This window comes from Pteronotus mesoamericanus, unplaced genomic scaffold, assembly GCF_021234165.1.
Source record: "Pteronotus mesoamericanus isolate MK-2021 breed Mesoamerican mustached bat unplaced genomic scaffold, CSHL_Meso_final scaffold_174, whole genome shotgun sequence".
NCBI classification, from domain to species: Eukaryota; Metazoa; Chordata; class Mammalia; order Chiroptera; family Mormoopidae; genus Pteronotus; species Pteronotus mesoamericanus.
Window position 1 is genome coordinate 36,927,405 of NW_026555309.1, and position 27,955 is coordinate 36,955,359.

Sequence of the window (27,955 nt, forward strand, 5' to 3'; positions counted from 1 at the left end):
AATGTTGCCAACATATAGAAATTAACCGGGGTAGGGGAGGAGGGGAGGTTGCTTTAGGTATTCATTTTTTAGCAACTTGGCCCCAGCCCCAAGATGTGTCTGTTTTGATGATTACTGGTAATTAATTTCTATTCCAGGGCTTTAGAACTCCCTCTGTAGTTATTTCCAAATTAGGGTTGTGTTTGGTAGCATTTTGTCTAACATGCAGAGAGTGTTAAGTCTGGGTATAGTGTTTCACTAATTGAGTTGCCTCTGTAGGAAAGAATCTGGATACGTATCCTTAGGTCGCCAAGTAATGCAGCTGCTAATAAGTGAACATTCTGATCTGTTGAGGCTGATTTTCATGGGTAATTTATAGAAATCCATCTTCATGTTTTGCAGCTATTGTTTTGGATTTTATTCAAAATCATAAAATCTTTATACTCTGTTGGGCCTTAATATGCCTCTAGGGCAGCATTTTCAAAACTTTGCTGCATAATACTAATTAGTCAAGATGTGAATAAGTACATTAGGAAAAAGGGATTTTATGGTCGAATAAATTTGGGGAATGCTTGATTAAAAGAATGTCCTCAAAAGACTCTAAAGCCTTCAACATTCTTTTATGCATTGTGGTTCTCTAAAGGAAGGTAAGTGATTTAGTGATTTCCTAAACTTATGTAATTAGAAAGCCTCTCTGTTTGGGAGAAGGACTAATACTCTACAGAACCCACTTTGGGAATTGTCTGAACCCCTACCTTACAGAAGAGGCTGAGAGATGGGCCCAGCAGTTTGTGCAGTTTTTGTGGCAGCCAGGGAAGCGGGGCGTGCATCCCACCCCCTACCTGAAGTGGCCTAAGAGGTGCTTCTGTGCAAAGGACCTGAATAGACACTTCTCCAAGGAGAACATACAGAGGGCCTGCAGACACAAGAAGAGATGCTCAACATCACTAGCCATCAGAGAGATGCAAATTATAACCACAGTGAGGTATCACACCTGTCAGAAAGGCTATCATGAATAAATAGACAAACAGCACGTACTGGTGCAGATGTGGAGCAAAGGGAACCCTAGTGCACTGTTGGTGGGAGTGCAGACTGGTGCAGCAACTGTGGAAAGCAGTGTGGAATTTCCTTAAAGAACTAAAAATGGAACTGCCTTTTGACCCAGCGATTCCACTGCTGGGAATATAACATGTAATAATCCCAGAACACCAATTCAAAAGAACTTATGCACCCCTATGTTCATAGCAGTGCTATGTACAATAGCCGAGTGTTGGAAACTGCCTGTGTGCCCATCAATAAATGAGTGGATCAAAAAACTTTGGTACATTTACACAGTGCAGTACTACACAGCAGAAAGAAGTAACTCCTACCTTTTGCAACAGCATGGACGGAACTGGAGAATATTATCCTACGTGAAATAAGCCAATTGGTGAAAGACAAATACCATATGATCTTACTTGTATGAGGAATCTAATGAACAAAATAAATTAACAAGCAAATAGAACCAGAGGCATGGAAACATGGAACAGACTGACAGCGGCCAGAGAGGAGCGGGGGAGGATAAGGGTGGAAGGGAGGGGAAAGGTCTGGCCAAAGAACTGGTGTGAATGACTCCTGGGCACGGACACTGGTGTGGGGACTGACAGTGGGAGCGGGGGGTGGGCTGGGCGGAGGGGGGCCCAGGAGGGAATTTGGGACAGCTGCGAGAGAATGACAATTTAAAAAGAATGTATGTAAAGCATCCAGTATGACAGCTGGTGCCTAATAAGTGCTCAATAAACGGTAGCCATTATTATTTAAAAAGAAGAAAGGGAAGAAGAACAAGAGGAACAACATGTGGAAAGGCTAGGCCTCTGAAAAGACTGCCGTATTTTTGCTGTGTACAATGCACACCTCCAGTCTAGTGCTCCCCATGTATAATGCGCACCCTTATTTTTCCCTCCAAAATTCGGACAAAGAGAGCACATTATACACGGCAAAATAAGGCATACTCATTATTTCAGCAGTGAAAAAAAGAGGAAGGAAAAGTTTTTTAAAAACATGCGATCGTTGCTGGGCTCTCAGAGTCTCTGTTGGAGGCTAACAAGACCCCTATGCAGAGTGTCATTCAGCAGAGCTGAGAGAAGGAAATGGTCTTGAGGGAAGGAAACGAGGGTGTTACAGAAGAGGCAGAAGGGGGACACGCCAGCAGTGTGGGCAGGAAAAGCCCGCCGGCCTTTGAGAGGCCTGGCTCACCGCAACACTCCATTTAGGCACTGGGGCGCTGGTGCCACCAAACACCCTGGTCTCCGTGGTACCAGGCAACCCTGGCAGCTGATTACCCGAATTGTTTAAGTGATGTGGATGTTCTTTAATACAGCAAACTCCTGCTTATTTCTGACGTTGAGCATAGTCTGTAAGTGGCAGTAGAGGGGAAAGGAGGGAATAGATTGAGTGGAGAAATGGATCACCACATGTTAAGGTTCGCTGTAAAATGAGTGCATCTTCAAAGTGTGGAGGGAAAGCAGTTGCTGGTTTATTCATCTCGTAATTAAGTTGTGGAGTTAGTGCCAATAGTATGCTTAGTCCAGTGAAGAAACGAAAGCCTCTTGGCGTGTGTACACGAAATAGTATTAATAGTGACAGAGATCGACAAAGAGAATAAAAATGTGCTTAAGAGATTCAGAGAAAGGGAAAAGAGCCTTTGTTTAACTTCCTGCTCGTCTACACTTTAACTCTGAGCATTCGTTTCTCCTTAAAGCCGAGATCCGAGCATAGGTCATCGAGTTCTTGTAATGATGGGTATTGATGGCATGAAAGCACCTAAAACAGCTCTGCCATACAGATTTGTAAAGTTGCCAGAGATTTCTGTAAAGGAGAAGTCATTTGCTATCATCAAATTTAAATAGTATCTGAAAGGGAATTTTGAGTTAAAATTTGGAGCGTAGAGTAGGCAGCAGGAAGTAATGGGGAAAGGCCAGAGACTGCTCTTTGGGAGCTTGAGGGAAGGGTCTCTCTCCTTACAAGGAGTCTTCTGGTATTGGTGGGAACTTAGTACTGTTCAAAGTGTTGTTAACCAGAAAGGACCAGGCAAAATGTGAGGGCCAGGGCAGACGCCACTGAACAGCATGGCATTTGGCCAATTGGATTTGAAGTCCCCTGACCAGTAAGTCTACTTAAGTCCGTAGGTTGAGGAAGAGGTTACGTCCTTCGACATAGGCTAGTTAATGGCGACTGGGGGTGAGAGGTCACTCTAGAGATAAGAATCAGATAGGTAGGTAAAAACTCTGGGAATTCAGGAATAACTTTTGATATTTTCTTTGACAATGTAAACAAAAATTACTTAAAACATGTGAACATGTAGTTCAACAAAGAGCATAATTATACATTCATGTGTGCAGGCAGAAATACTTCTTGAGCCAGTTTCGATCTTTAAGTAGTTTTTGTTTACATTATTAGTAGCACCCATTTGAAAAATGTTGGAAGAGAAAAATGCTTTGGATTTATTCCTCTGATGTATCAACCTGATGTATCAGGTTGTCAGCTGCATTTTAAATACGTTAGCCTCGGTTGTTGACAAGTGAAAGAATGGAAAGAGTATAAATGGGAAGAATATTGGGGTTTTATGTTTTTAAGCCCTGCGTGAGTTGGCAGTTGTGCCGGTAGGAGCCACTGCCCCCAGAGCTGTCACTGGGAGAGGAGAGCGGATTTCTTTTTTTCTGTTTCTCTCAAAGAATCAAGCTCTCGGTCATAGTGACATTTTATCTTTTTCATTGTTTTGTGTCATGGCCAACCTGGTATTTTAACCAATGGAGTTTTTTGAATTTTCTTTCTCTCTGGGCTTCTCTGCAGCTCTCCCCCCAGGAAAGTTAATGTCACATAAGATAGCATTCTTTAAACTAGTGGAAAGCCTTATCTTGTTGTATAGAACTGTTAAGTCAGAAAGAGGAAAAACTCTAGGGGAGCTAGTGTCATGGGCTAGAGTAATACAGGTGGTTATTATGAACAGTTTTTAACTATTTTTTCTATCCTTTATTTCATGTTCAAATGGTCATTTAATTATCTTCTTACAGAAAGTGATATTTAGAAAGACCAAGTCAGTGTTATTTAAAATTGGAAACAATATCCAGGAATAGTGTGAGATGATTGCATCACATGGTTGATTCCCAGACATCCAGAGGGCTCACATACTTCACTGCCGGCCTGCCAGTTGCCTCAGCTATTTGTGGTTCTTGGCATGTTGTTGGTACCAAGGAGAAAACCCTCTCTACCCATCAGGTTACTTTCTATCACCCTGAGGTTTATTTTCGTCCCCAACATGAAACAGAAGCCCAAAAAGCCACATGAAATACAAAGTAAGAACTCTAAATGGACTAATTCCTGGGTGTACTTAGGGCAAATACTGTTTGGAAATTCGGACATTAAATTTGATGCATAAGGTTACACTGTGTTTTTAAAAGTCTCAGCACAAACATTGTGTGCTTAGTTGTTTTTTTTTTTTAAGAAATTCTTAAGCCATGGCTTAAAGTACCTATAAATAATATAGATGTAATTAGAATATGTCCTACCATCTTTTCTATAGTAGTAATAGAATTGCTCTGCCAGATTACGTAATTAAAGTGCTTTTGCCTTTGTATTGTCAAGTGTGTGTGATCCCATTACAGCAGTAAATTGGTGTCAACGTTCAATGTAATTACTGAGTTTTCTCCTACACCTGTCCACTGAATGGCTGTGTGACCTTAAGCAGGCTTGCAAAATGAACCTAGTTATATCTGCCCCTATCTCTCTGCAAGTGATTTCTTGATTAAAAAGTGAGATAACATATCTGTATGCACTTGAGAGGTAAAAGTGCTATATAAAGCCAAAGTCTTAGTGTTCCCTCCTGTTAACTTTTAACTTCTTTCCCTTACTGCAAAAATGTCCTTGCTGGGCTGATTTAAGCTGGTGAACTCTTCCATGCCACCTAAACTTGAAAGAAATGGTAATAGGTGACTTGTGTCTTGTTTCCTCACATTTGTCGTCCCATCCCACAGCCTAAACTTGTAGGAAAAATATGTAAGTTTTACATTCACTTTTTGTCTTCAATTTAGTCATCTTTTTGGTAAATGTTTATTTCTGTCTCCCGCCCACCTCCCGAGAGTTTTGTATGAGTGTCATGTAACCGTTCAACAAGTGACTAATGTAGATCAGGCTCGCTTAGTCCCATAATAAAATAGTCATTTTATTATGAAACACTGGAAAGTTGAACACCTGTATATAATAATGAGGAAATAATTTGATATAATTTACACTTTCTGATATGATGGTTTTAGTGACTAACTCATCAGGGGACAAAGAAGAAGGAAAATTCATGAAAATTCACAAGGACAGACAAAATTTGTTTAAAAATAAAGTCTTGATAAATCACAATCACCTTAACTTCCTTCTCCCCCTTTTCTAGGTCTTTGTTGTTTGATTGATAAAAGTGTTGGGCAGGGGAGTACAGATCTAGCTTTTGTTCCTCATCTTGCCAGGCTTTGACCTTGGATAAGTCATTTAACTTTTGTACTTCAGCTTCCTCATTTCTGAAGTGGGAGGAATAGTAGTATTTGTTCTGAGCACTTCACTGGGCAATTGTTGATAAAATGAGATTATAAGTAAGAATATGACCAAAAAAGTAAAAAATGGTTATGTAGTTATATCCTGACAGTCCCATTGGACATCTCATATCTGAATGGCCACAGGACCGAAAAGTGAAAACGACTTCCTGAATCTGCCAAAGAGGACGCAAGGGAGTCCCTGAGTCTCTGTGAGCTCAAGGCCCTGGAACAAGAAACCTGCTGCCAGTGTTTGGATTGCTGGATGGAGTCACGGAGTACAGTTTCCCAGAGAAATAACGTTCCATGGCCTAGGTTTCCAGGCTAACTTAAAGAATAAATTTTAACAGTGATTTAATCATAAGTAGTTCATTGTGATCCAATTTCTATAAAACTGTAACAAAGCCCATTTGTACTATAGGTATCACCTGGAAGACTTAGCCTAGATTTGGGTAATAGTGAATTCCCTTCCTTTCTGGCCTCCCCAGTGATTTGATATTTGCCTGGGGTCACTGATCACTGGATTGAACCAGATTTGGAAATCTCATCAGTTTCTACTTCAGTCCCCTGGTCTTTTAAGAGGCTGAAACCCACTTTCTTTGTGCCAGATGAGGGGGAAGGAGCCCTCTTGGAGCCTTTACCTCTTTAAAGACCACAGTAACCTTCTGCATTAGGTCAGGTGCGTATGGTGGTGTCTGAGCCTCAGGAAGCTTCAGGGTCATGCTTAGTCTTAAGAGGCTTTTTGACATGTAATTCGAGGCTCTTTTCATGACACTTCCATGCCCCAAGAGACAGAATTTGTTGGATTTATTTTCAGTTGGGATGAAGAATACTTTTGTCTAGTTTGAGTTATAAAGTAGGCTTCCGATCTTTTACATAGCTTAGTGTAATTTTCTGAAAGATACAGGTTTGGGACATTTAGATTAAATAAAAAGTGACTCCTCACACTGATTCGACATGATGAGGGAGGGGTTGTGTTAATATTAAAGAGGAACTGTGTGAGGAAATGAACATTGTTATGTGGAATTCCGTTACATTAGAGAGAGGAAAAACTTTAGGGGAGCCACTTTAAAAGTGGCAGTGGTGTGAATATGAAGGCATTGTTTTCCTAGTTTTAATGCGATGTTTTGTGTTCATGTCTGTTAAAATATGAAAGTCCTTTCCGTAATAATGGTAAGCCTAGCTAACATTTCTCTAGTTCTTGCTCTGTGCCAGTCAGTGTTCTAAGTTGTCTTCAGTGAACTCAGGTTGAGTGACTTTTTTTTTCTCACCGGGTTAGCCTACAGATTTGTTCATGATCTCTTGTCATTGAGGGACAAGTCTCTCCATGGAAGAAGGGAGTGATAGGGTCACTGTGTGATATTTTAGGGAGCGTGTAAAGAATATTTCACTGGAGTAGTGGGATACTGCAGCTTGAGTCAGAACACCTAGGCTAATGGTGTGAGGTTCGGCTAGTGACTTGCCCTGTTAAAATCTCAGTGTCCGTGTCTATAAAGAGAGGGTAATACTCCATGGGGCTGTTGCAAGGAATGAATGAGGAGGTGCCGGCAAGTACTTCATGGCCTCATAGCACATGAGGCTTCACACAGTGGGCGTGAGAAAATATTAATTGCCTCTTTTAGTCTCCATGCACGAGGTGGTTTTGGCAGTGAATTGGAAACCAGAATATGAAAGCTGGTTTATAAAAATTTTAAACTATCATTCCAGTTTAAGATGGTATTTTCCATTGAGTGTTGCCGCCTTTAGCATTTCAGAGTAAAAGGTATGGGGGAGTCAAGGGAGATGGGTTATGGCTGGATCTGGAATTTACAGGGTGGACACCAGGTCTGGAAATGTAGGTGAATACACAATAGCTGGCTTAATGATATAATATTACAGTGCCTTATGAAATAGTATTAGCTATGCTTTCAGACTTGGTGGCCACCTCGGGGCTCTGTCGGCTGTTTGGTGTTTGGTTCAAGGAAGTTACTTAATCTCTCTGGGCAACAAGAATCAAATTATATAAATTATTTCTAGAAGTGCTCTAAGAATCAAATTATATAAATTATATTAAAAAGTGCTCTATAAACTATGAAGCATCTGACCAGTTTTTGTCTTGTTTATTGTTTGCATTTTCCTGTGGTCCACTGGGATTTTGACTAGGTTAGTGGGGAGTAGAATTCATTTTCATTTAGTCAGGAACTCTTTCTCATAGGAAATGAATTGGAAGGTGAAAGGCAATTCGATAGCTTTAGTTGTGGGAAGTAATTTCAAACATGAGGAAGCTGTATTAATTATAGAGAAGGCAACGTCAGAGAATTTGATAGGCTGCTGGGCAAGAGTAAATAGAGGAGGTAAAGGATAAAGGGCGTTAATAAACTGCTGGAGTATTAGTAATTCCATAGTCGTTATTGTGCTGGGTGAGATGTGATAACTGAGGGAAAGACCTAGCCTTGCATCCGTTGCCCTCATTCTGTGTTGTAGATGTGTGGTATGGCGTACACATGAGGGATTTGAATTATCATTTATAGGAATCCTCAGGACACTTGTGAGTGTTAGAAGTTAACTTAGGAATTTAGAGAAAAATGTAGAATCTCCAGAGCAGATTATTTTGCTTACTTTTTTTTTCAGTTTATATCATCATATTGCATAGGTTTTCTGTTAGGTTACAACAGAAATGGTGAATTCGCTCTTTTGGATATTAGGATCCCCCAGAGCATGGAGGGTATGGCTGGAGGACCCAGGGAGGCCATGGGACATGGGAAGGGAGCTCCTACAGCCCTCATCGCAGCCACTGTGTGGTGGCTGGGGGGCTTCCCAGCGGCCCCAGGTCCGGGGGGCTTCCTGGGCCAGAATGCTTTGAAAGAAGGGACTTCCATGAAACTTAGCTGTACCCATTCTCCGCCAGGTCTTTGCTTTCTCCGGGCTAGATAGCACCAGATGTGTATCCACCCCTCTTCCGTATACACTCACACAAAGACAGAGCTGGAACCTTAATTCTTAATAGGAAAGTATGTGCCATCTGGGAAACTTCTATGACTGTCATTTTGCCAGTGTCGAAACTAACCTGAAAGTCTGTTTGGTTGTCCAAAGGTCTCCTTAATCAGGTAGTTAGAATTTCATTTGATAAGCATGGCGGCCTGTTGTTTCAAAAACTGTTGGACGAACTTCTGAAATCACTAACTGATAAAATAATTTCTATAGAACATTGGTTCATTTATTTGTGGGCTGCTCCTGAGTTGAAGCTGCCCTTCTTAAGAGTATGGCATCTCTATGCCAGGTGCGCGATGACTGGGGTGAACGTCTGCTCAAGCAGAGTTCCTGGTGCAAATACTAAGGCATGGCCAGCGGGTCCCTTTGACAGGCTCTTAGGAGTTTGTGCACTAGTGACTGCATTTAGGAAGGAGGAAGGAGACATTGGGAGAGAGGGGGAAGAAAGGAAAGATTCGAGTTCTTTTTCTCCTGTTGCCTTTTTCAAACTGCAGTTTCCCTCTGTGGTTCCATGTAGTTCATACTGTCAACACCTGTTCTCTTTGTTGCTTGGACCCACGTGTCCGGCATGCGTAAGATGTGGTAATAAAAATAGGGCATTATTTTTGTGCTTTGTATGGCTAACATATGCTAAGTACTTTGTACACATTGCCAGTGTGGCCTCACAACAACTGGGTGCAACAGACAATAGAACATTCTCGTGCAGATCAGGAAGCTATGGCCAACTGCTTGGGGTCACACACCGAGTGAAAAACCCAGAGGATAATATTCAGTTGTTCTCTCATTTGACTTCACTGCTACGTACGATTCCCTTCTTTCTGAATTATGTTCCTTGACTTCAGTGACAACACCGCACATCTGTTTTTTCCCCTAGCTCTGGCCACTTCCCCATAGCCTCCTTGGTGGACTCCTCTTCATCTTCCCATCCATGAAACCTTGGTACTCCTACCTGTTCTTCGATTCTTTTCTCACACTGTCCTCTTTTCCCGCAAGGCGGCATCTCAGCTGATAACTTCACTGACCGCCTTTATGTTGCCGAGTCCCAAATCCTCCCTTCCATTCTGGATCTCTCGTCTGAGAGTCACACACGTGTCAGTCATCCGTTTGGCATCTCTACCTAAGTGTGCGCTTAACATTCAACGTGTCCCAGAGAGAAGTCCCTCTGATTTTCTTCTGGGATCCTATTACTTCATAAGTGGCAATACCGTCTACCCAGTATCCCGCATCAGAAACCTGGGTACCATCCTTGCTCCTCCCAGCTCCTCCTGTCTCACGTTCCATCACCAAATCTTACCGATTCTCCCATCAGTTTGCCCCTCACCCCTGTTTTCACAATCTCAAGTCTTTTATGGCAAGTTTGCTGCGTGAAGTTTTGTGTTCGCTCTCTCTCCCTTTTCTCTCTTTTTTTTTTTTTAACTGAGTGTCACAGTAAAATTTACTTGTTTTACGTTTTGTGCTTTTCTAATATGTTTTCCCTCTAGTAGCCCAAGAGATCTTTCTAAATTGAAAATGTGATTGTGTTGCCTGCCTTTTTCACAACTTTACCCCTCAGGAAGGAATAACTGCTCTCAGGAATGATGTAAAACTTCCCCTGTTTAATTCTTTCTTCTCATTTTGACCACTCTTTTATGCCAGCTCTTGGGATGGTCTCTTGCCCCTGGCCCTAGCACACATGGTTCCTTCTCCTAAGTGTCCTTTCACTTTCAAATAGCTAACTCTTTCTTACCCTTCACGAACTTAGAATAGCCTCTTTTTTAATAGTTCTCCCTGACATCACCCAGTCTGTCTGCCAAGTGCTCTTATAATACCATGGACGTAATCATTTCTCATAGCATGTGTAGCTGTAGCCATATCTCCTCTCCAAGTCTCAGATACACAACTGTCTTTTTTTCATTTTCCACTTTATTTCATTCCCATAGGCCTTTCACATTTAACCTTCCAAAATTCAACTCTTGTTTTTTTTTCCTCCAAAACCAGCTGTTCCTCCAGACTTTCCCATCTCAGAAAATGGCAACTGTACTATTTTCATTTAGTCAGGCCAAACCAGAGCAGTCTTAAGTTCCTTAATTGTTTCACAGCCCATATCCAGTCCACCAGAAAACCCTCTGGTTTCTACCTTCAAAGACTGTGTATTGAAAGCCTGACCACCTCTCACTCCGTCCGCTCTCACCTTCATTCAGGCCGTCATCACCTTTGCTTAGGTGACTGCTATAGCCTGTTCCCCGGCTTCCTGCTTCTAACTGGTTTCTTGCTTTTGCCCATTCTCCTCACATCTGTTCTTTTCGTAACAGCCAGTGCTCCTGTAACAGAGTCAGACCTTCTCACTCCTCTGCCCAAACCCTCCCTGTCTCTCTCAGAGGAGAGGCTAAAGGCCACACATGGCCTCCGTGGCCTCTCCCACCCTCACCCCTCCTTCCTTCTGACCCCACCTTCTTCCTGTCCTTTTTCATTCTCTCAGGTCTTTGTTCTAATGTCATCTTTTCGGTGAATGAAGCCTCTCTTGGCCATCCGTGGTAGAAGAGCCACCCAGGCCCACCCTGTTTTATTGTTTATTGTCCACAACACTCATTACCATCTGGCTAATTACATATCTTTTTGTTTTCTCAACTACAGTGCGCGCTCCATGAGGGCAGGGACTTGGCCTCTCTTCTTTACGGCCGTCTTCCTGGCAGCTGGAGCAGGGCATGGCCCCTAGGGGGCTCCCAGCAAATACTTGGTGACTTCGAAGTAGCAGTGAACATGAGGACTTGCAGTTACAGACCTGCTAATGCAAATCCCAGCTCCAGCACTGATGAGCGTTTTGACTACTTGAAGTTAGACCACTTTTAACCTCTATTTCCTATAATTCAGGGATGTGTTCTTACTTCCTTGGTGGTTTGGAGAAGATTAAATAAAATAATGCATGTGAAGTGCTTAGCTCGGTAACTTGTCCATAATAAACTATACACTGAAAGCTGCTATTGCTATTGATAGTGCTGCTAATTCTTACCAGACTCCATTTAATCGCTTTTTACTTGTCTAGCTCCTCCACCAGGTTTTTAAATTCACTTCTATCTTAAACTTGCTATTGCAGGAATAATGATGATAATGTGGTTGCCAGAGCTGAGGGGCGGAGGTGAGGATGGGGAGGACTTGGGGGAGGTGGTCAAAGGTATAGACTCCTAGATATGAAATAAATAAGTTCTGAGGATATAATGTAATGATAACAATACTAGTAATAATAATAGCACCAGTTTTCATCTGAGTGCTTACTGAGGACCGGGAAGTAGTCTGTAAGTCAGTACTTTCCAGTAGAACTTTCTACAGTAAAGGAAATTGTGTAGCTACACACTAGAAAGGTAGCCACTAGCTACAGGTGGCTACTGAGCCCGTGACATGTCACAGTGTGACTGAGGAACTAAATAATTCATTTTACTTAATTTTAGCTCATTTAGATTTAAATAACCACCTACGGGTAGTAGCTCCTGTATTTGGATTTCAAAATTTTACATTCTTTAAATGTACTAATTTCTTTAATATTGATGACAACCCTATGATTTGGGTAGAGGAAATCAAGTTTCTGAGAGGTTAAGTAACTTGCTCAAGATTACGCAGCTAGTATGAGGTAGAATTGGGATTTAAAGATTAAATCCCTTGGTGATCTGGTTTCAGGAGCTTTCCTGGCACCTTCTGTACTGTAGTCCCACAGGCAAAGAGCTAAGGTGACATGTCGGTGTTTTTGCTGCAAGGGAGGCTGAGAAAGCAAATTTCTGGTTCCTGTCAGTGAGGCATCACTCATAGGGTGGGACATTCCCCAGACATTGGAGAGGTGTTCCAAAGATTCTCGACTGATGAGCTTGGCTGCTCAGCCTCTGTAGCATCCACTTTTTTCCAGACTTAAATTTGCGAACAGTGATGACCACAGCAAATGTTCTCTTTACCATTGCAGCTATCTCATAAAAGTGAAAAACATGCTCTCTCTCCCCCCATCAAAAGGGGGAACGATGTAACGTCTTCTCAGTTACTGTTTCCAAGGCCAGGACATTTGGGCCATGCTTATTACTTTCGTTGCTGTTCCATAATGACACTCTAACTAATGAGCCACCAACTCACTTGTTATAAAATATTAGGAGAAAGGGGAAGGGATAAATAAGTTAAAAACATAAATACATACATGTCAAACTAAGGAAGAAGAATGGGCACATCAGTCTTTGCTTCTGCTGATCCTGAACACAGAGTTGGTATTTTTGGTTCCCTTTCTCTACTACTCATCTCACGTTCTCTTTGCTCTCAGCCAGCTCTGAGCTGGAGTATGTCTTTATCTGACTCGGATGCCTAGACTTTCATTCTGGAGGCATCTGTGCTCTTGATGGTCCGATCTGTATGGAGTTGTTCCTGACTTCCATTCTCATTTACCAGCAGACATGGCAAAAACCAGGCGGTATTCCCAGTCCTAGACACACACCTCCCTTTTCTCACTTTGTAGCAGCAATCCTGTTTACCCTTGATAATGAAGATTCATTGTCCCAACCAGTTCTGTAACCTCACTTTTTGTCTGTCTGTTGAGTGTCATGAGGAGCTCAAAATTGCTAGGTTGCAGCTGAAGCTTTGGAGGCTTCAGTGGAGGCATTGTTGAGTCCCTTAGTGAAATCATTCTTCTGTTGGGTACCGAGACTGTTAAACCAGCAGAACTAGAGTTGCAGCCATGTGGAAAAATGCACGTTGTTCATTAGGTGTGATGAGGGGGAGGAGAAGATGTGTAGCTAATTCTACTTTTGTCCCTTGGTTCCTAGGCCCATGTGTTCTGGCTACGGGAGAAACAATGTCATACATTATTCACTGGTTAGAAACACCCTGTGGGATATCACTAATCTCATGAGGTGGTGTCTCCCAGGTAGCACTGGAATTGAATCTTCAGTGGATGACTAAGCACTCTGAAAGGTCATCTTTCTGGATAATGGGGGACCTGGTAAGACCAGTAAATCTCATTAGCATCCACCTATTGCTGGACTTTCTTCACTGCAAAATCTTAAGTGAGATCCCATAATGATAAACAAGGCCTTTAGTAATTCTGTGGATGACAGGGGCATGGTGGACAGGAAAGGCAATTTCACATAAGAATAAATATTTTTTTTATCTAAGAACTAACAAATGATCACTGAAGTTTGAGAACATATGCCTGAAATCAAGTATGCTTTCTTAAAATTACCACGGAGTGTAAAAGCTCATTCAGAGTTGTTGTTTGGGAGCACATGCACAGCAAAATTAAGTTGAAAGGGGGTTTGAATGAATTGAAACCATCTGTCACTGACTCAGTATGACCTTGGGCAAGACGCTTAGCTGCTGTGAGTGGCCCATTCCTCACATCTGTAAAAATGGGATAATGATCCTTGTGTATGTGAGGCTTTGAACCACTCAGATGAAAGGTGTTCTGCAAGTGCAGAGTGTTTGTTAATAACAACAACAGTCAGCTCTGTCCCACCCTCCCCACAGCATGGCCTGTGTTTAAACTGAATAGTGTTTAAAAAGATTGCCTATGAAATGATGTCCTCAATATTTACGCCGTGACATGTTCTCCTAGCATCTGAAGCATTTCCTTTCCAGCACTTATCATGGTTGGTGGCGGTGTATTCGTTTGACTTATTTGAATAACTTTTGTTTCCTCCACCAGATCCCAAACCCCATGAGAACAACAGGGCCCAGGTTAGTCTGTTTACATTGCTTCTCCAATGCTGAGCACAGTGCCTGTGTGTGGTAGGCATTTGGTAAATATTTATGGAGTGGACGAATAAGTAAATAATGCCTATGTCCACAAATTCTGCCAAAAAAAAGAAAAACGAGGCAAAATCAGCAGTGTGTCATTGCTACCCCCTCCCCCCGGCCCCCAATATGAGATTCTTAATGCTGTATTCTGTGTAAATAGGTGACTGCTCTTTGTCATAACCTTAAAGTGGGAATGGTGCCGTGAGAAATTTATTGGAGTAATTTTCAGCAGCGTAAGTGTTTAGTAACAGATGCACGTAGATGACAGGTTGCTTCATCCAACTGCCATCTGTTAGACAATGGCCTGTTCTGTAGAATTCACCCATTAGAGCTAGACCAAAAGCACTCTCACACACATTTAAGTTTACTTATTCTCAACATGTTTCTTCCGAAAGGCTTGAAGGAGGAAAGATGTTCCCATGTCTGGTGGCCACTGCTCCCTGATGGCGTGTTACAACACCTTGGCAAGCTGTGAGGTCCATTCAGTGTGTCATAATGCTCAACAAGGAAGTATTCTCTCTGAAGTGTTTTGTCAGAAGTCAAACCAAATAATGGCACTGGGAAACTCACTCAACTGTAAATAATTGGGTCCACCAGAGTTCAGTGCAGATTGTGCAATGGGCAACAGAAACTGGCATGAGATGAAGGGTATCATCCATGCTGGTCATCATTAGTGTGTGTGACTTAAAAAAATAAAATAAAATAAAACAGGGCAAAGGCAGTATAGTAAACTCTTCAGAAAATGTAATGTGTCTCCATATGTAAATACATGCAATTAGGTTAGAGCCACTGGAAGCATAATGATTCTTAGCCTGGACTTGCCTTTCAATAAAAACTTTACCAAGCTTTTTGCCATATAAAGGTGGAGACAGTGTTGGCCTATATAAATTTACCCTGTGCATGACCAGTTGGGTTGGTGGTGTGTCACAAGCCTGGGACAGCTTCCATAAATGTCTCAGTGTTTAGCACAATGCCTGGTACCCTGCTGGGACTCAGTGCATATTTGTTGAATGAATGTTCTAGGACCCATTGAGGCAATTTCTTCTGGATTCCCAGCAAGCGAGCTGGCCCTGGAGCCTTAGGTCAAGCTGACTGTGACTTAGAACTTGGAATACTTAGTGTGCTGAGCAGAACACAAAGCAAATTGCTCATCACTGTTATGTACCCATAATAAACTTCTAAAGGCTGTGTGATTTCTGAAGTGTAAATCAGCAGGTATGTGTTATCTTGGGAGCCAAACATCTAACAGTGGCTCTTTTGGAGAGAGTAAATTCATCTGAGTCTTGGTTCAGTTACAGGAATGACTGATTTTCTACTAGATTCTCACATGATTCAGAAGTGTGTGAATGACTCAGCCCATTAATATCCTTAGCACCTGCGATCTCCCCGCCCAGTGAGATGGTGGCTATAAGGCAATAATGATAATTGGAGGAGGAGACCTGGACTTTGCCCTGTGGCAATAAAATGACACACTTTGAGTAATTGCATATGTACATAGTCCTGTTTGAAAGAAGGCATGTTACTATCATCATATTTTAAATATTTAAAAATTGAAAAAAATTATAAATATATAAATTTTTAAATTTATATATTTAAATTTTTAATTTTAAAATATAAAATATTTATTTTTAAATGTTTAAATGTTTAAAATATTTAAAATTTTAGGTTCAAACAGGTTGAAAACAATATGTAGTTTCACTCTGAGTAAGGACTGAGTTCTGCCTTTTGTTTCTACCATTATCTTTTTTTCCTAAAAACAATCAGGCTCTGCCATAGGGACAGGGCCACCGTAGGCCACACTTCATAGTTGACAGCTCATGGATTACATCCCCCTCACTGATGTTAGAGAAATGGTGCCGTCCCAGGAGCGTTGGGTTCTGATTAAATGTCGCTAACCATTACAGGTGATTTTGAGCTGAAACTGAGCAGTTGGAGAATTCATGTACTTTGGGGGTTTTGTGTGTTTTTCCAGTCACTGCTCCATGTTCCTGAAACAATTCACTGAACAAAGACCTGGGTATTTTGGAGTCAGCACTTCGTGAGTGCCTCTGCACTCAGTGAGGTCCCCAGGGACCCATGCACTGCATCCGGGGGCCCTTCTCACTCCTTATTTAGCTTGATGTCTCTGCACCATTTGACAGATCTTGATATTTTTTCCCTAGACTTTTGGACACTTTATTTTGCTTTTCTTTTTCAATTTTGTACTTTTTCCTTTTAGGTTCTTCTCGCCACTTGATAAATGTGGTAGTCTCCTGAGTTCTATTCTTGGTTCTTTTTTAGTTTCTGTGTATTTAGTCCCCTTGGTAATCCCATTTATTTCGACGGTTTCCATTAAAGTCCAAACTGATTTCCTCCACGTGGGTATTTCCATGTCAGCCTGCTGAGCTGCAGACCCGGATATCCACGCACCCTGGAGATCCACAAAATGCTGACAGCAGTAACAGCTGCTCATTACTGACCGTTCCGTGACCGGCAGCCCAGGGCCTCGCCGCTTCACTTCATCGCTTCCTCTCAGCAGCACTGTGAGGCAAAGGCTGGCATTCTGTTCGCAAGGGAGAAAACTGAGGTTACACGCATTTAGTCACTTTGCTTAGGTCATCCAGTTAGCAGCAGTCTTATTTTTAATCTCAAGTCTAAAGCCCAAGTTTCTTATCGTAAACACTTTGGAACAGAATGTCAAAATGGAATCCTTTACTTTCCCCTCTCCCCACACCCATCTTGTTCGTTATTCTCTGCCTTGCCTCAAAGAACCACATTTCATCCCTAAAGTAGAAAGAAGTCTGGGAAGTGCACTAGACCCCCCCGCCACCTCCCCCGACCAAATATTGTGGATTATAAGAATACTTTTAATTTTATGTCCAAAACATGTTGTTTGCATTAAACAGAGGTTTCAGATTCATGGCCTGTAGGCTGATAATGTTTGGACTATACATTGTTTTAAAAACTAGAAAATGTCTCCCAACAGTCTAGATTTGTAACATTTCTTTAAAAACAGGGCTGGCTGTCCCACGAGGCAGCAGTCATCCCGAGCTGCGTGGCAGCTTCCTCTCACCTGGGGCTGGTACGTCAACTCAAGGCAACCCTCACCACTTCCGGTGTCCTTTGGGGGCTTCCTCAGGGCGTTGCTGGCCCAGCCCTGGAGGCACTTGGGACGCCTGGTGAAGACTCGTGTGCTTTCCCAGCAGTTGCCTTCTTCCTTCTCTAGTCCCTGCCTTAGGACTTGAATGATTTTCTCAGCTGAGGTCTGTTAGTTGCTTTACCTTAGTGTTTTGGATTCGTTCCCCCATTGGCTCCTTCTTAGTCCACAAACATGTTAAATGCTCTGTGCTAAAGTTGGAAGGAAAAGAATAAAATTTTCTTAACATGACTATATGCCAACCTTAAACATAAATGTGACTTAACCGAGCCTTTGCAACATTGAAGTTGGCATTCCTGATGCCTGATTAAGAGGTGAGAGAAATCCAAGGCCTAGAAGGACTGTCCTAACCTAAGAGCCTTGCATAGGGTGGACCGAGGTCTGTCTGATGCCTAGGTCCATGTTCTCTGTCCTCCATCATGCGAACTTCACTTCAAGCCACTGTTTCCCTCTCTACAAATAAACAATCCCTTTAGCTCTCTCTTGCCCAAGATCTACTTCCTGTATCTCTCCTCCTTTGCTACCAATATTTATTCATCTGCTCATGAAGAGCTCCCTTAACCTCGTTCCTCCTCTCCGGGCAGCCTGAGGTGGCCTCTCTGTCGCTCCCTCGTTCATCAGCATCATTTGAGCAGCCCCCGTCCCGCAGGCAGTGGACTAGACACCAGTGGAGCGATGCCCACCTGAGAGAGTTTCACAGGCTGCTCGGCTGAGACGGAGCCTCAGTGCACTACGCTGTACCGAGTGCCTCGCATTTAAATCCAGTGCCCTCTTTTCAGACCTCCTCTGACGTGAGCTCTCTTGTGTCATGTCTCCCAAAGGACAAACATCACTCTTACAGAAATGTCCTCTTTTTCCTTTCTTCCGTGGCATTCCTCCCTCTTGGCTTGCTTCTTCGCTTGTTTTAGAACTCCCCTCACATCTCTCTTATTCTTCCATGTTCTCATTTTAAATGTCTTTCCAGCTGTTCACTGGATTCCTCCACTTAGATGTCCAACAGACATTCAGGATTGCCCTCTCCTTTCCCAACAAAGTGTTGTTTAACTAGTTGCTTGTATTAAATATTGAATACCTTAGAGTTGTATTTTAACCATAGTAATCACTTTTTTAAAAAATTCTCATGGTATTATTACTTTATTCCGTAAAATCTTTGAGTATCTTGTCTGCTGCCTGGCAGATCAGAGCTCCCTTCCTAGCCTGGCTCCCAGAGCTATTCACTGTCTGCTCCCTGTCGATGTTTCTGCCCTTCTGTCCTGTCTAGCTGCGTGCCTAGCACATCAAGGGCACTCACTGAGCAGCGCATGGTAAGTGGGTGATGCCTAAAGACTTGACGTTTTCTCTCCCAAGGGCAGTATGAAATTCTCCTTATGTAGGTATGACATATGTAAGTTTACTTCTCAGTAGTTTCTATCATGTTCAAATGATAATAGTGTAAAGATTAATAATCTGTAAGCTATTTTAAGGACTTTGTTTTAAAAATTAATTAATGTAATGTATGAGAGGGGACCAAAAAACCCAGAATTTATTTGTAAAAAACTGTGTAGTCTTCCATGTTTAAACTTCAGTCACCTTCAATGCACTCTCCATTTGATGCTATACACCTATCGAGACTTTTTTTTCCACTGCTCAAAAGTTTTTGAACTCGTCTTTTTTGATGACTTCTAGTGCTCCTGCTGTTTTTTATTTCACCTCTTCCACATTGGCAAAATGTTTCTCTTTGAGACTTCTTTCACCCGGGGAAACAAACAAACAAACAAACAAAAACGTCGCTTGGGGCCAGATCAGGTGACTATAGAGGGTGGGGCACAGGGGTCCTGCCATTTTGGTCAAAAACTGCTCAACACTCAGCGCACAGTGGGCAGGTGCACTTGTAAATCCCCAATCATGAGATGGGCAAATGGGTTGGAAGAGTCTTCAGAAAAATTCACTGAGGCCGAATATAACCTCTCACAACAGTGCCAACTGGTGCACTGACACAGATGGGTTCCTAGGTCACTCACCCAGGGGGGAAGCCTGCTCTACAAGAGGTCTGCCGTCCAGAAGATAATTTTTTGCGGGGGAGGGTGGTCCCTCTCTCACATGTGCTGAATTGTGCCCCGCCCAATTCTTATGTTGAAGTCCTGATCCCCGGCACCTCAGATGGGGTTTTTAAGAAAGTAATTAAGTTTAAATGAAGTCATTGGGGTAAGCCCTCATCCAATATGACTGGTGTCCTTATGAGAAGATGGGATTTGAGCACCGACACCCACGGCAGGAAGACCAGGTGTAGGCACAAGGAGAAGATGGCCGTCTCTAGCCAGAGGGAGAGGGCTCAGGAGCCTCAGAGGCCTCGGTGCTGCTGCCTCAGTCTCAGACATTTAGCCTCCAGGTCTGTGAGCAAATTATTTCTGTTTTTAAAGCCATACTGTCTGGCCTACTAACAGCCTTAGCAAACTGGTAACACCAGTGTCTTTTAGCTCACTGAGGGTTTAAGTCCTGTACCTAAGGACTTTATCCTTAGGAGGGGGCCGGACCAGGATCTAAGAGAGCCTCTCTGCTCCTCCCATCTCAGAATTCTTTGAGGTATTTTAAATTTGTCCTAGGAAAAGAGGGCCATCCTTCCCTTTTGCAGACTACTCAACACTTGTGATCAGCTCCTAACAACTGGCTTTTTCATTTCCCTTTTGGGATTATGTATCTATTTCTCTGGAAGATACAAACAAAGCAAGAAACCATTGAAATTATAGTTAATCCCCATTTACTGCATTGATTTAAACAGATAATGAATTAGAAATTTTCCAGGCTCTCATTTTATTAGCTGGAGTACAGTAAGTTCTCTCTGCAGTGGGTAGCTACGCCAGCTGTAGCGCCAGATTTCCAGAGGAGGTATTTGCTGCCATGAATTTATGTGCTTTAGAGCAGTTCTCTTGAGGTTCTGGCCCTGGGGGGAAAGTACTCTGAGTCACTAAAATTTGGTTTATTCAGGTTTTCTTAGTCATATTTCAGGTTCCATGTTGTCAGCCTCAAATGCCTTAGCCTCCACCTCCCCCTCTCTCTCTTCTATCCAAATCCTTAGCAGTGCTTGTAGTTGAACTTGGAAAATTTTATTGAATGGGTTAGAGACTATGTTGGAAAAGAACATAGGCATTTACTGACCATCTACTCAGATCAGATAGTCTCTGATCACCCCAGATTAAGTAATTTCAAACTCATTAAAGACCTTAAGAAGGTTCATTTGTATGCCTTCCTGTAATATTACCTTTAATACCTCAGGTGAGTGTGAGTCGATTTTATTTTATAAATCCAGAAAAAGAGACTATAATTTCTTTCTAAGAACGTACAATTTATTTGCTGTATCTACTCAGAACTCTTCAAGCTATGATCTTGAACTTGTTTCACCTTGTACTATCTAGTATAGGGTTAGAGGATATCGATCCACCATGTATAAAGCTCTTTTTCTTGACACATAAGGCATTATTAAATTGCCTTTCTCCCTTCTGTTTTCTAAACTAAGCTTTATTGGTTTTTTAGCCTTACAGGACTTATTTAAAATTTTTAATTATATGTAAGACTTGCTATTAAAGCCTCTCCATGTTTTTCGTAACTCTCTTTGGTGATGGATCCAGCATTGTTGAGTTTCGTCCGTACAATGAGAACACAATCAGTTTCTGCACTCCGTACTATAAATATAAATGTAGGCATTTTGGTTTTATGCTTAATTTTCATTTTTGATTTGGCTAATTAAAATGCATAGCAATTAAGCAAAAGACGATTATATAATTTTTTTCTTGATGGCAAAGGGTAGTCTAAGCAAATTTATTGCAGATAATCTTTTGACTTTACGTACATTGATACTCAGATTCCGAGAGGTCAGTAATGTAACCATCCCATTGACTAGAATCAATACCAAGAATTTTTATATCTACCTCATAGTCTTAGCATTGCCTTTAACTAACCGGATGATAGTAGATCACGTCATTTAACTTCTTTTTACGTCATTTCATTTATTGATGAAGTTGGAGAAGGTAGATATCAAGACTAGATGATCTCTAAGTTGTCTTCCAGCTCAGAAATTGTATTTTATAACCTACTCTAATAATTATTAACAGTTGATAAATTGTGGGTTTCAGTGGATAAGTATATTTGAAGCAAATCAGATTAATTACTTTGAAATATATTGAGTACATATATACTGACTACCACTACATGTGGGTGCTGGCAACACAATCCGAGACGTGTAGGAATAGAAACATAAAAATAAGTGCAATGGGATATTATTGGGGCTGTGGAAGAAACCTGGGGCATATCAGGGCACATGGGGAGTTTGGTGAATTTTGCTTGGTGGCTGGAGCTTCAGGAAAAGGCCGGTGATTCAGGGAACCAATTATGAAGTGGCCTGAAGAAGAGCCACTGCCAAGAAGTTGGGGGGCCAGCAGCTTGACTGTAGTGGATAAAGTTTGAGGGAGAGGAAGTAGAAATAGTGAGTAGCAGATGATTTTTTTCTCTTCAGGGAGGGTAGTGGGCAGGGATTGAAAAGGTTGTTTGTTTTTAAATATGGGTGTGAAGAGCCATTTTAAAGGCTTTTGGGGAAATGGCTTATAGAGAGGGAAAGCTTGTTCTGACGGAGATGAAGATGGAATTCAGAATGAACCTAAAAACAAGGTTGAGGATAGACAAGAGGGAAGCATAGATGATCAGATACGTGATAAAGCAACCATAGCAAGTCATTAATTGTGGCACCTAGGAAGTAGGTGAATGGTAATTTACAATTCTTTCAACTTTCCTGTATGTTCAAGAAATTTATAATAAAATGTTGGGAGGAAAACAAGAACAAAGATTGAGATTTTAGCTTTGAACAGAAAAGGGGGCACTTACTCCTTGTGGCAGCAGATGGCCAAGTTCAAGGTTAAAGCCTCAGCATCTTTTGTGAAGTCAGAGCCACTCACCTGCTGAGGCAGAAGGCCAGAGACTAGGGGTGATGAGAATGGAGGGTGGAATAACCACATGGGGTGGGGGAGGGGGACGGCTCAGCAGACCTGGGCTCAGGTCCTGGGGAAGTAGAGGAAGTCGTCAGGAGATGGCAGGTGAGCAGCGCACAATGGAATACAACTCAGCCGTCAGAAGAGATGAAATACTGCCATTTGGAACAACGTGGATGGCTCACGAGAGTGTCATGCCAACAAAATATGTCAGGCAGAAAAGGACAAGAACCGTATGATTTCACTCCTGTGGGATATAAAACGGAAAGCAACGAATGAACAAACAAAACCAACAAACAAATTCATTGACACAGACAACAGTAAGGTGGTTACCCAGGCGGAAGCCGGGTGGGAGGAGGTTGAAGAGGGTAAAGGGGGTCAAATACATGGTGGTGGAAGGAAGCTGAACTTTGGGTGGTGAGCACACAGTGCGGTACACAGATGCTGTATTATAGAATTGTACACTTGAAGCTTTTATAATCTTACTAACCAGTGTTGCCCAATAAGTTTAACAAAATAAGAAAAAAGGAAGGAGAAGAAAGGAATGAGTAGATGGGATGACTGATTCCTTCGATCGTTTCCCAGCAATCTGTTCTGGAACGAGTCTCAACCCCTTGGGTTCTATATTGGGGGGATTCTGTTTTCTACCTCATTATATTTTTATTTGAATGAAATGAGATAAAAATAATATTACACAACTGTGTTATTGTTAATATTTAACTAAGATAATTTTATTGTTTTTGTCAGGTAAAAGAAGAACGTCCAGAAAATATACCAGATCTAAAATTACTAGTGGAGAAGAAATTTTTGGCTTTACAGCATAAGAATTCTGATGCAGACTTTCAAAATAATGAAAAATTTGTACAATTTAAACAACAGCTGAAAGAACTAAAGAAGCAATGTAAGTCAGCATGCTTTGCTTTGCTTTGGCTTTTTGAAAATAGGGAACTGACTTGATGAACAGCCCCAGAAAGCTGATTTTATAAAGTTTGCTTATCTGCTTGGCTCAATCCTCTTTCTAAATGGCTTTTTATTGTTGTTGCAATTCTGTGTTTTGTCTAACTTTTGGTTCAAATCAGCCTGTCCATTTCTGAAAGCCAACAGTTTCCACAAAGTGCTAAGAAAATTTACACTGTGTTTTCCCCTGCTGAGGAGGGGAGTTGGTGGGGGCGGGGAGGGGGCACTGAAAACTATTTTATTAAAATAACAAAGGTGTTTTTCAAACTTTAAACTGCTGTGCCAAGCTTTAAAATAACTATACTTTGATTCTAGTTTGGTTGCTTTGGAATAGTAGAAACAATGTCTACTTAGACTATTTTTTTCTCCTTCAATATGGACGGAAATTCCCTTAATCCCTTCTGTCTTTATGGTAGTATAAATTCCATGTGATTTTGAAATTTGTTGCCTTCCTAGCCACCTTTATGATACTCAGTTTTTTTAATTAACATAAATTTGACTTAAAAATGAGAATGGGAAAAATGGTTTATTATATAAAAACTTCTATAGACAGTATTTGTCAGAAACAATACATCTTTCTACATAGTGAAGTATACAGATCCTTGTTTTCTTTTTTCCATGTAATTCACATAACAGTTTTATGTAATTTGATTGTTTTACCTTAGCATCAATTGTCATTTTTTCTTTTCTGCTTGAGGCTCTTTTATTGCTTAAAGAATTGAATAGTAAAACAAGTAACATTTTTTAAAACTTAAGTTTCACATCAGCATCGTTTGCATACACAGGGAACAAGAGGAATGTTGTATATGTCATACAGACTTATTTATGACTATTTGTACTAAGTACAGGGATTCATATTTTGAAATAGGCTTTCTGTTAAATATGAGCATTTTCTTTAAATTGATGCTGAGATCTCAAAAAATAACTGAGGAAGCTGCCTTACTTTTGTCTATTTTACAAATTAAGTTTCACAATTTGGAATGTTTTGCAATCATGGTGAGACTTTTGCTTTTACTGTAGATTTAAACAGTAAGCATTTCCCCCACATTTTAAGTCTATTTTCTGTTCTTCGCTGAACATGGCAGCTACCAAAATCTCTCTGGTATAATTTGCACTGTTGCCCCAAATGGGTAGTAATCACCCAGTTAATAATTTGCTAGTGGCTTTCTGGTCTTAAAGATGCTAGTGAATTTCAGTTTTGGTGGTGTTCAAAATAGCCTCAAATGTGTTTTATGTTACTGGTTGGTGCCAAAATCACAAATTGTGGCAGATTTAGTATCTGATCATAATTCCTGATTTTTTAAAAGATATTTTTAATGCAGGTTGAAGGATAAATATCCAAAAATATAAATTTCTCTCTCCTTCATTTTTTACAAAGTTATTCCATAAGAGAAAACTAAAGATTTTTAGAGTCATATGCTTATGGGGAAACATTATTCTAGTTAATAATGTATAATTCAACAAAATGATAAATGTTGAAAATCATAGCTGTTCTCTAATTCTCTCTAAAATTGGGGGACTGAGGGCAGAGATCCCCAGGCCAGCAGCACATCATTTCATCATTTGGGTAGATGGCTAAACCCTATGACAAAGTACATTTATATGGAAAGAAATACTTTCTTATATAAGATTTCTCTATATGGTAACACTAGAAATCAGACAACTTTCCCTTTTGTTTCTTCTAAAATACTCCTTTAAAAGTTTTTAAATTGCAAATAACAGAACAAGTAAAATATTAGTCCTTTCAAAGATGGGTATCCCTTAGTTGAAAAATATCATTGACAGAGCCTTCTTATTGGTGCTGCTGTCGATTAAACTTGCGCTAGGTCTAGTGGGTGTTATTTCTTTAGATTTAATGCTGCTGTGAGGGTGCTGATGAGCATCTGGTTCCCACAATTTTTGTGGAGCCAAGTTAGGGAGACTCTGATTTATAAAGGAGCCAGTGAAGTCAGTTTGTTTTGAGGTGTGTTCTCATGGAGGCAAGGAATTACAATAATTTTGTTTTCAAATATTTGAAAATACAAGCCAAGGAAAGGTAGATGCATCAAGCTGCCTGTTTTGGCAAAGTAAAGGCTGAAGTGTTTTTATGGTCTACACATTTCTGAAGGGTTCTTTCATGAAGGACTACCACTGTGTCTTCACCAAATTTATTATGCAAGAACATAAGTTGCATGGGATTAAATTTTACCAAATCAGGATCTAATCAAAGAAATGCCAGGAAGCTCTTAGGCGGGGAGGGTGAAGTTGGAGGCTGGAATCAGGTGGTCTGCCTGGTGGGTGGGCCTGGGGAAGTGCCCTACGGGCCGCAGTGGGCCACTGTGCCGGCAGGAATGAGTCAACCGGCTGTAGTCAGCAGTTCGTTTTCAAACTGTCTGGCCTCAAGATCCCTTTACATTCCTAAAACTTCTGAGGGCCCCCAGTGAGCTTCGGCCTACATGGGCTACAGCTGTGAACGTTTGTCATATTAGAAATCAAAACCGAGAAATTAAAAAAATTAATCCATTTTTAAAAAATCAATAATAAACCCGTTACATGTTAACATAAACAGCATTATGAATATCTGAAATACAATTAATATATTTTCAAAACATCAAGAATTAGGGAGAAGAGTGACACTGTTTCACAGTTTTGCAAATCTCCTCAATTTCTGGCTTAGCAGAAGGCAGCTGGATGCTCTCATTTGCTCCTGTATTCAGTCTCTTGTAACACATAAGACAAAGAGTCTGGCCTCACCTGCTGTTAGTCGGACTTGTTGACAGGGCCTTGCAGACCACCAGAAGGTCACACTTTGAAAACCTCAGAGCTGGGCCAGGGGTCAGTAAACTACATACAGCCGGTGGGCCAGATCCAGCCTGGGGGATAAGAATGGCTTTCATAATTTATAATTTGGGGAGAAGCATCATTTTTTGTACTATGTGAAAATTGTTTAAGATTCAGATTTTAGTGTCCATTAATGAAGTTGTATTGGAAGGTAGACACATTTATTTACATATTGTCTGTGGGTGCTTTACACTATAATGGCAGAGTTGAGAGGTGCGTCAAAGACCATCTGACCCACAAAGTTTATAGTATTTATTATCTGGCCCCTTTCAGAAGAAGTGTACTTACCCCCTGGTCTAAACCATAATCAGAAACAAGGGCAGGTTTTTTTGTTTTGTTTTGTTTTTAACTTGAGATTTTCCCATAAATACCATACATTTCTCTCAGGTACGTTCAGAACACTTTGAGTGCCTACAGTATGGGAATCATTGCAGTTGATTCTCTGACATAAATAAAAGGCAGAGTCCCGGTACTTGCAGAAGACAATCTATACAACCATGAAATAATGTGAGAACTATTAATCACAAATATCAAATCAAAAGCAAAGAAAGTATGTCAGAAACAAATGTGATATAGTGTGGAGAGGAGAGTCAGGCTAGGAATGCAGATATTATCTGGGTGGCTCATATTACCGGTCACTTGATAGGGGCTGCCTGGAGCTGTATGTCTGAGAAGATTCTGGGACTGGTGTCAAGGCCAGCAGGAACGGGCATGCGTGGGAAGGAGGCAATGCAGATAATCTAGTAGTTACCGTCCCTAGAATGCAAGCCTAAAAGATACACTGTACTCATTTGAAGATAGAATTACTCTGCAGGTACATCCTTCAGTAGCAGACAATATTTTTTTTTAATTAGTTTCTTAGGCCTCTTGGGTATTACCAGGCATTAGACCCAACTTCTCTGAACAGATCATCTTATCCCTGGCTACCAAGTATCCTGTAAATTTCAGATATTATGTTTGCCCAATTTACTTCTCAGGATTATTACTAAGCTCTAATGAGAGAGTGGATCTTTGCGAACTCCAAAGTCTTAGTTTAGATTTAAGTTAGTGTAGGGAAAGAGTTAGGCCAGCATAGTGGAAAGAGTATGAGCTCAGCAGCCAGAAGACTTTGTTTTGAGTCACTCAGTGTGTAGCCTGGTCCTCCTTTTGTTGCCACCCATTTTTCTTAGTGCTCTTTCTTTGAGTCATACAGACCAAGACTGCGCGGAGACAATTTCTGCACTTCCGGGCAAGATGACTGCGATGGGGGTGGTGACGGTGCCCGAGTTAGGGAGCAGTTTCACAGAAAAGAATTCCGTTTTCCTAAGAGATAATCATGCTCTTAGTAACCCAAGTTGTGGAATAAAGAGTATCATTTGGTTTGAGGCAGACATAACCAGACTTTTTTTGGATGGAATTATTTTAATTGAAACAATATGTCCAGGTAATAGTCTCTCTTCCTTGCCTTTTTTACTTCAAGCGTCCACACTATTACAGTTTTCTGCACTTTTATCATCAGGAGAACTTACTGAGAGTGTGCAGACACCTCAGCATAGGCCCCCGCTCAAGTCCTCAAGCAACCCTTCTGGCATCCTTGGTTCGTTTTCCTGATTCCATGGTTAGCAGGCCTCGGAAGCTTTAGTGGAGGTCAGCAAGGCAGAAGTGGAGGACATTAGACAAGAACTGGCACTTAGAAACCTTCAAAATGTAAGGACTTCATTTGTGGTCAAAAATAGAATTGACTGTGAATCTGAGAACTTTAGTATTAAAATAATCTTATACAAAATGTATAGTTTTGTTGGTACTTTCAAATGTTAAGAATAAATGAGAGCATGTCTTTTAAATCCAAACTTGCTGAT

General features: G+C 41.2%; 1 protein-coding gene across 2 annotated transcripts in view; it reads left to right on the forward strand.

Moving 5' to 3' along the window:
* NSMCE2 (NSE2 (MMS21) homolog, SMC5-SMC6 complex SUMO ligase) overlaps window positions 1–27,955 on the forward strand; it is a 207,210-nt gene that overhangs the window by 52,288 nt on the left and 126,967 nt on the right. For both annotated transcript variants that reach the window (XM_054590481.1, XM_054590482.1), the window contains exon 4: window positions 23,088–23,241. In XM_054590481.1, the coding sequence (XP_054446456.1) occupies window positions 23,088–23,241 (154 nt within the window). The remainder of the gene's footprint in view (window positions 1–23,087; window positions 23,242–27,955) is intronic.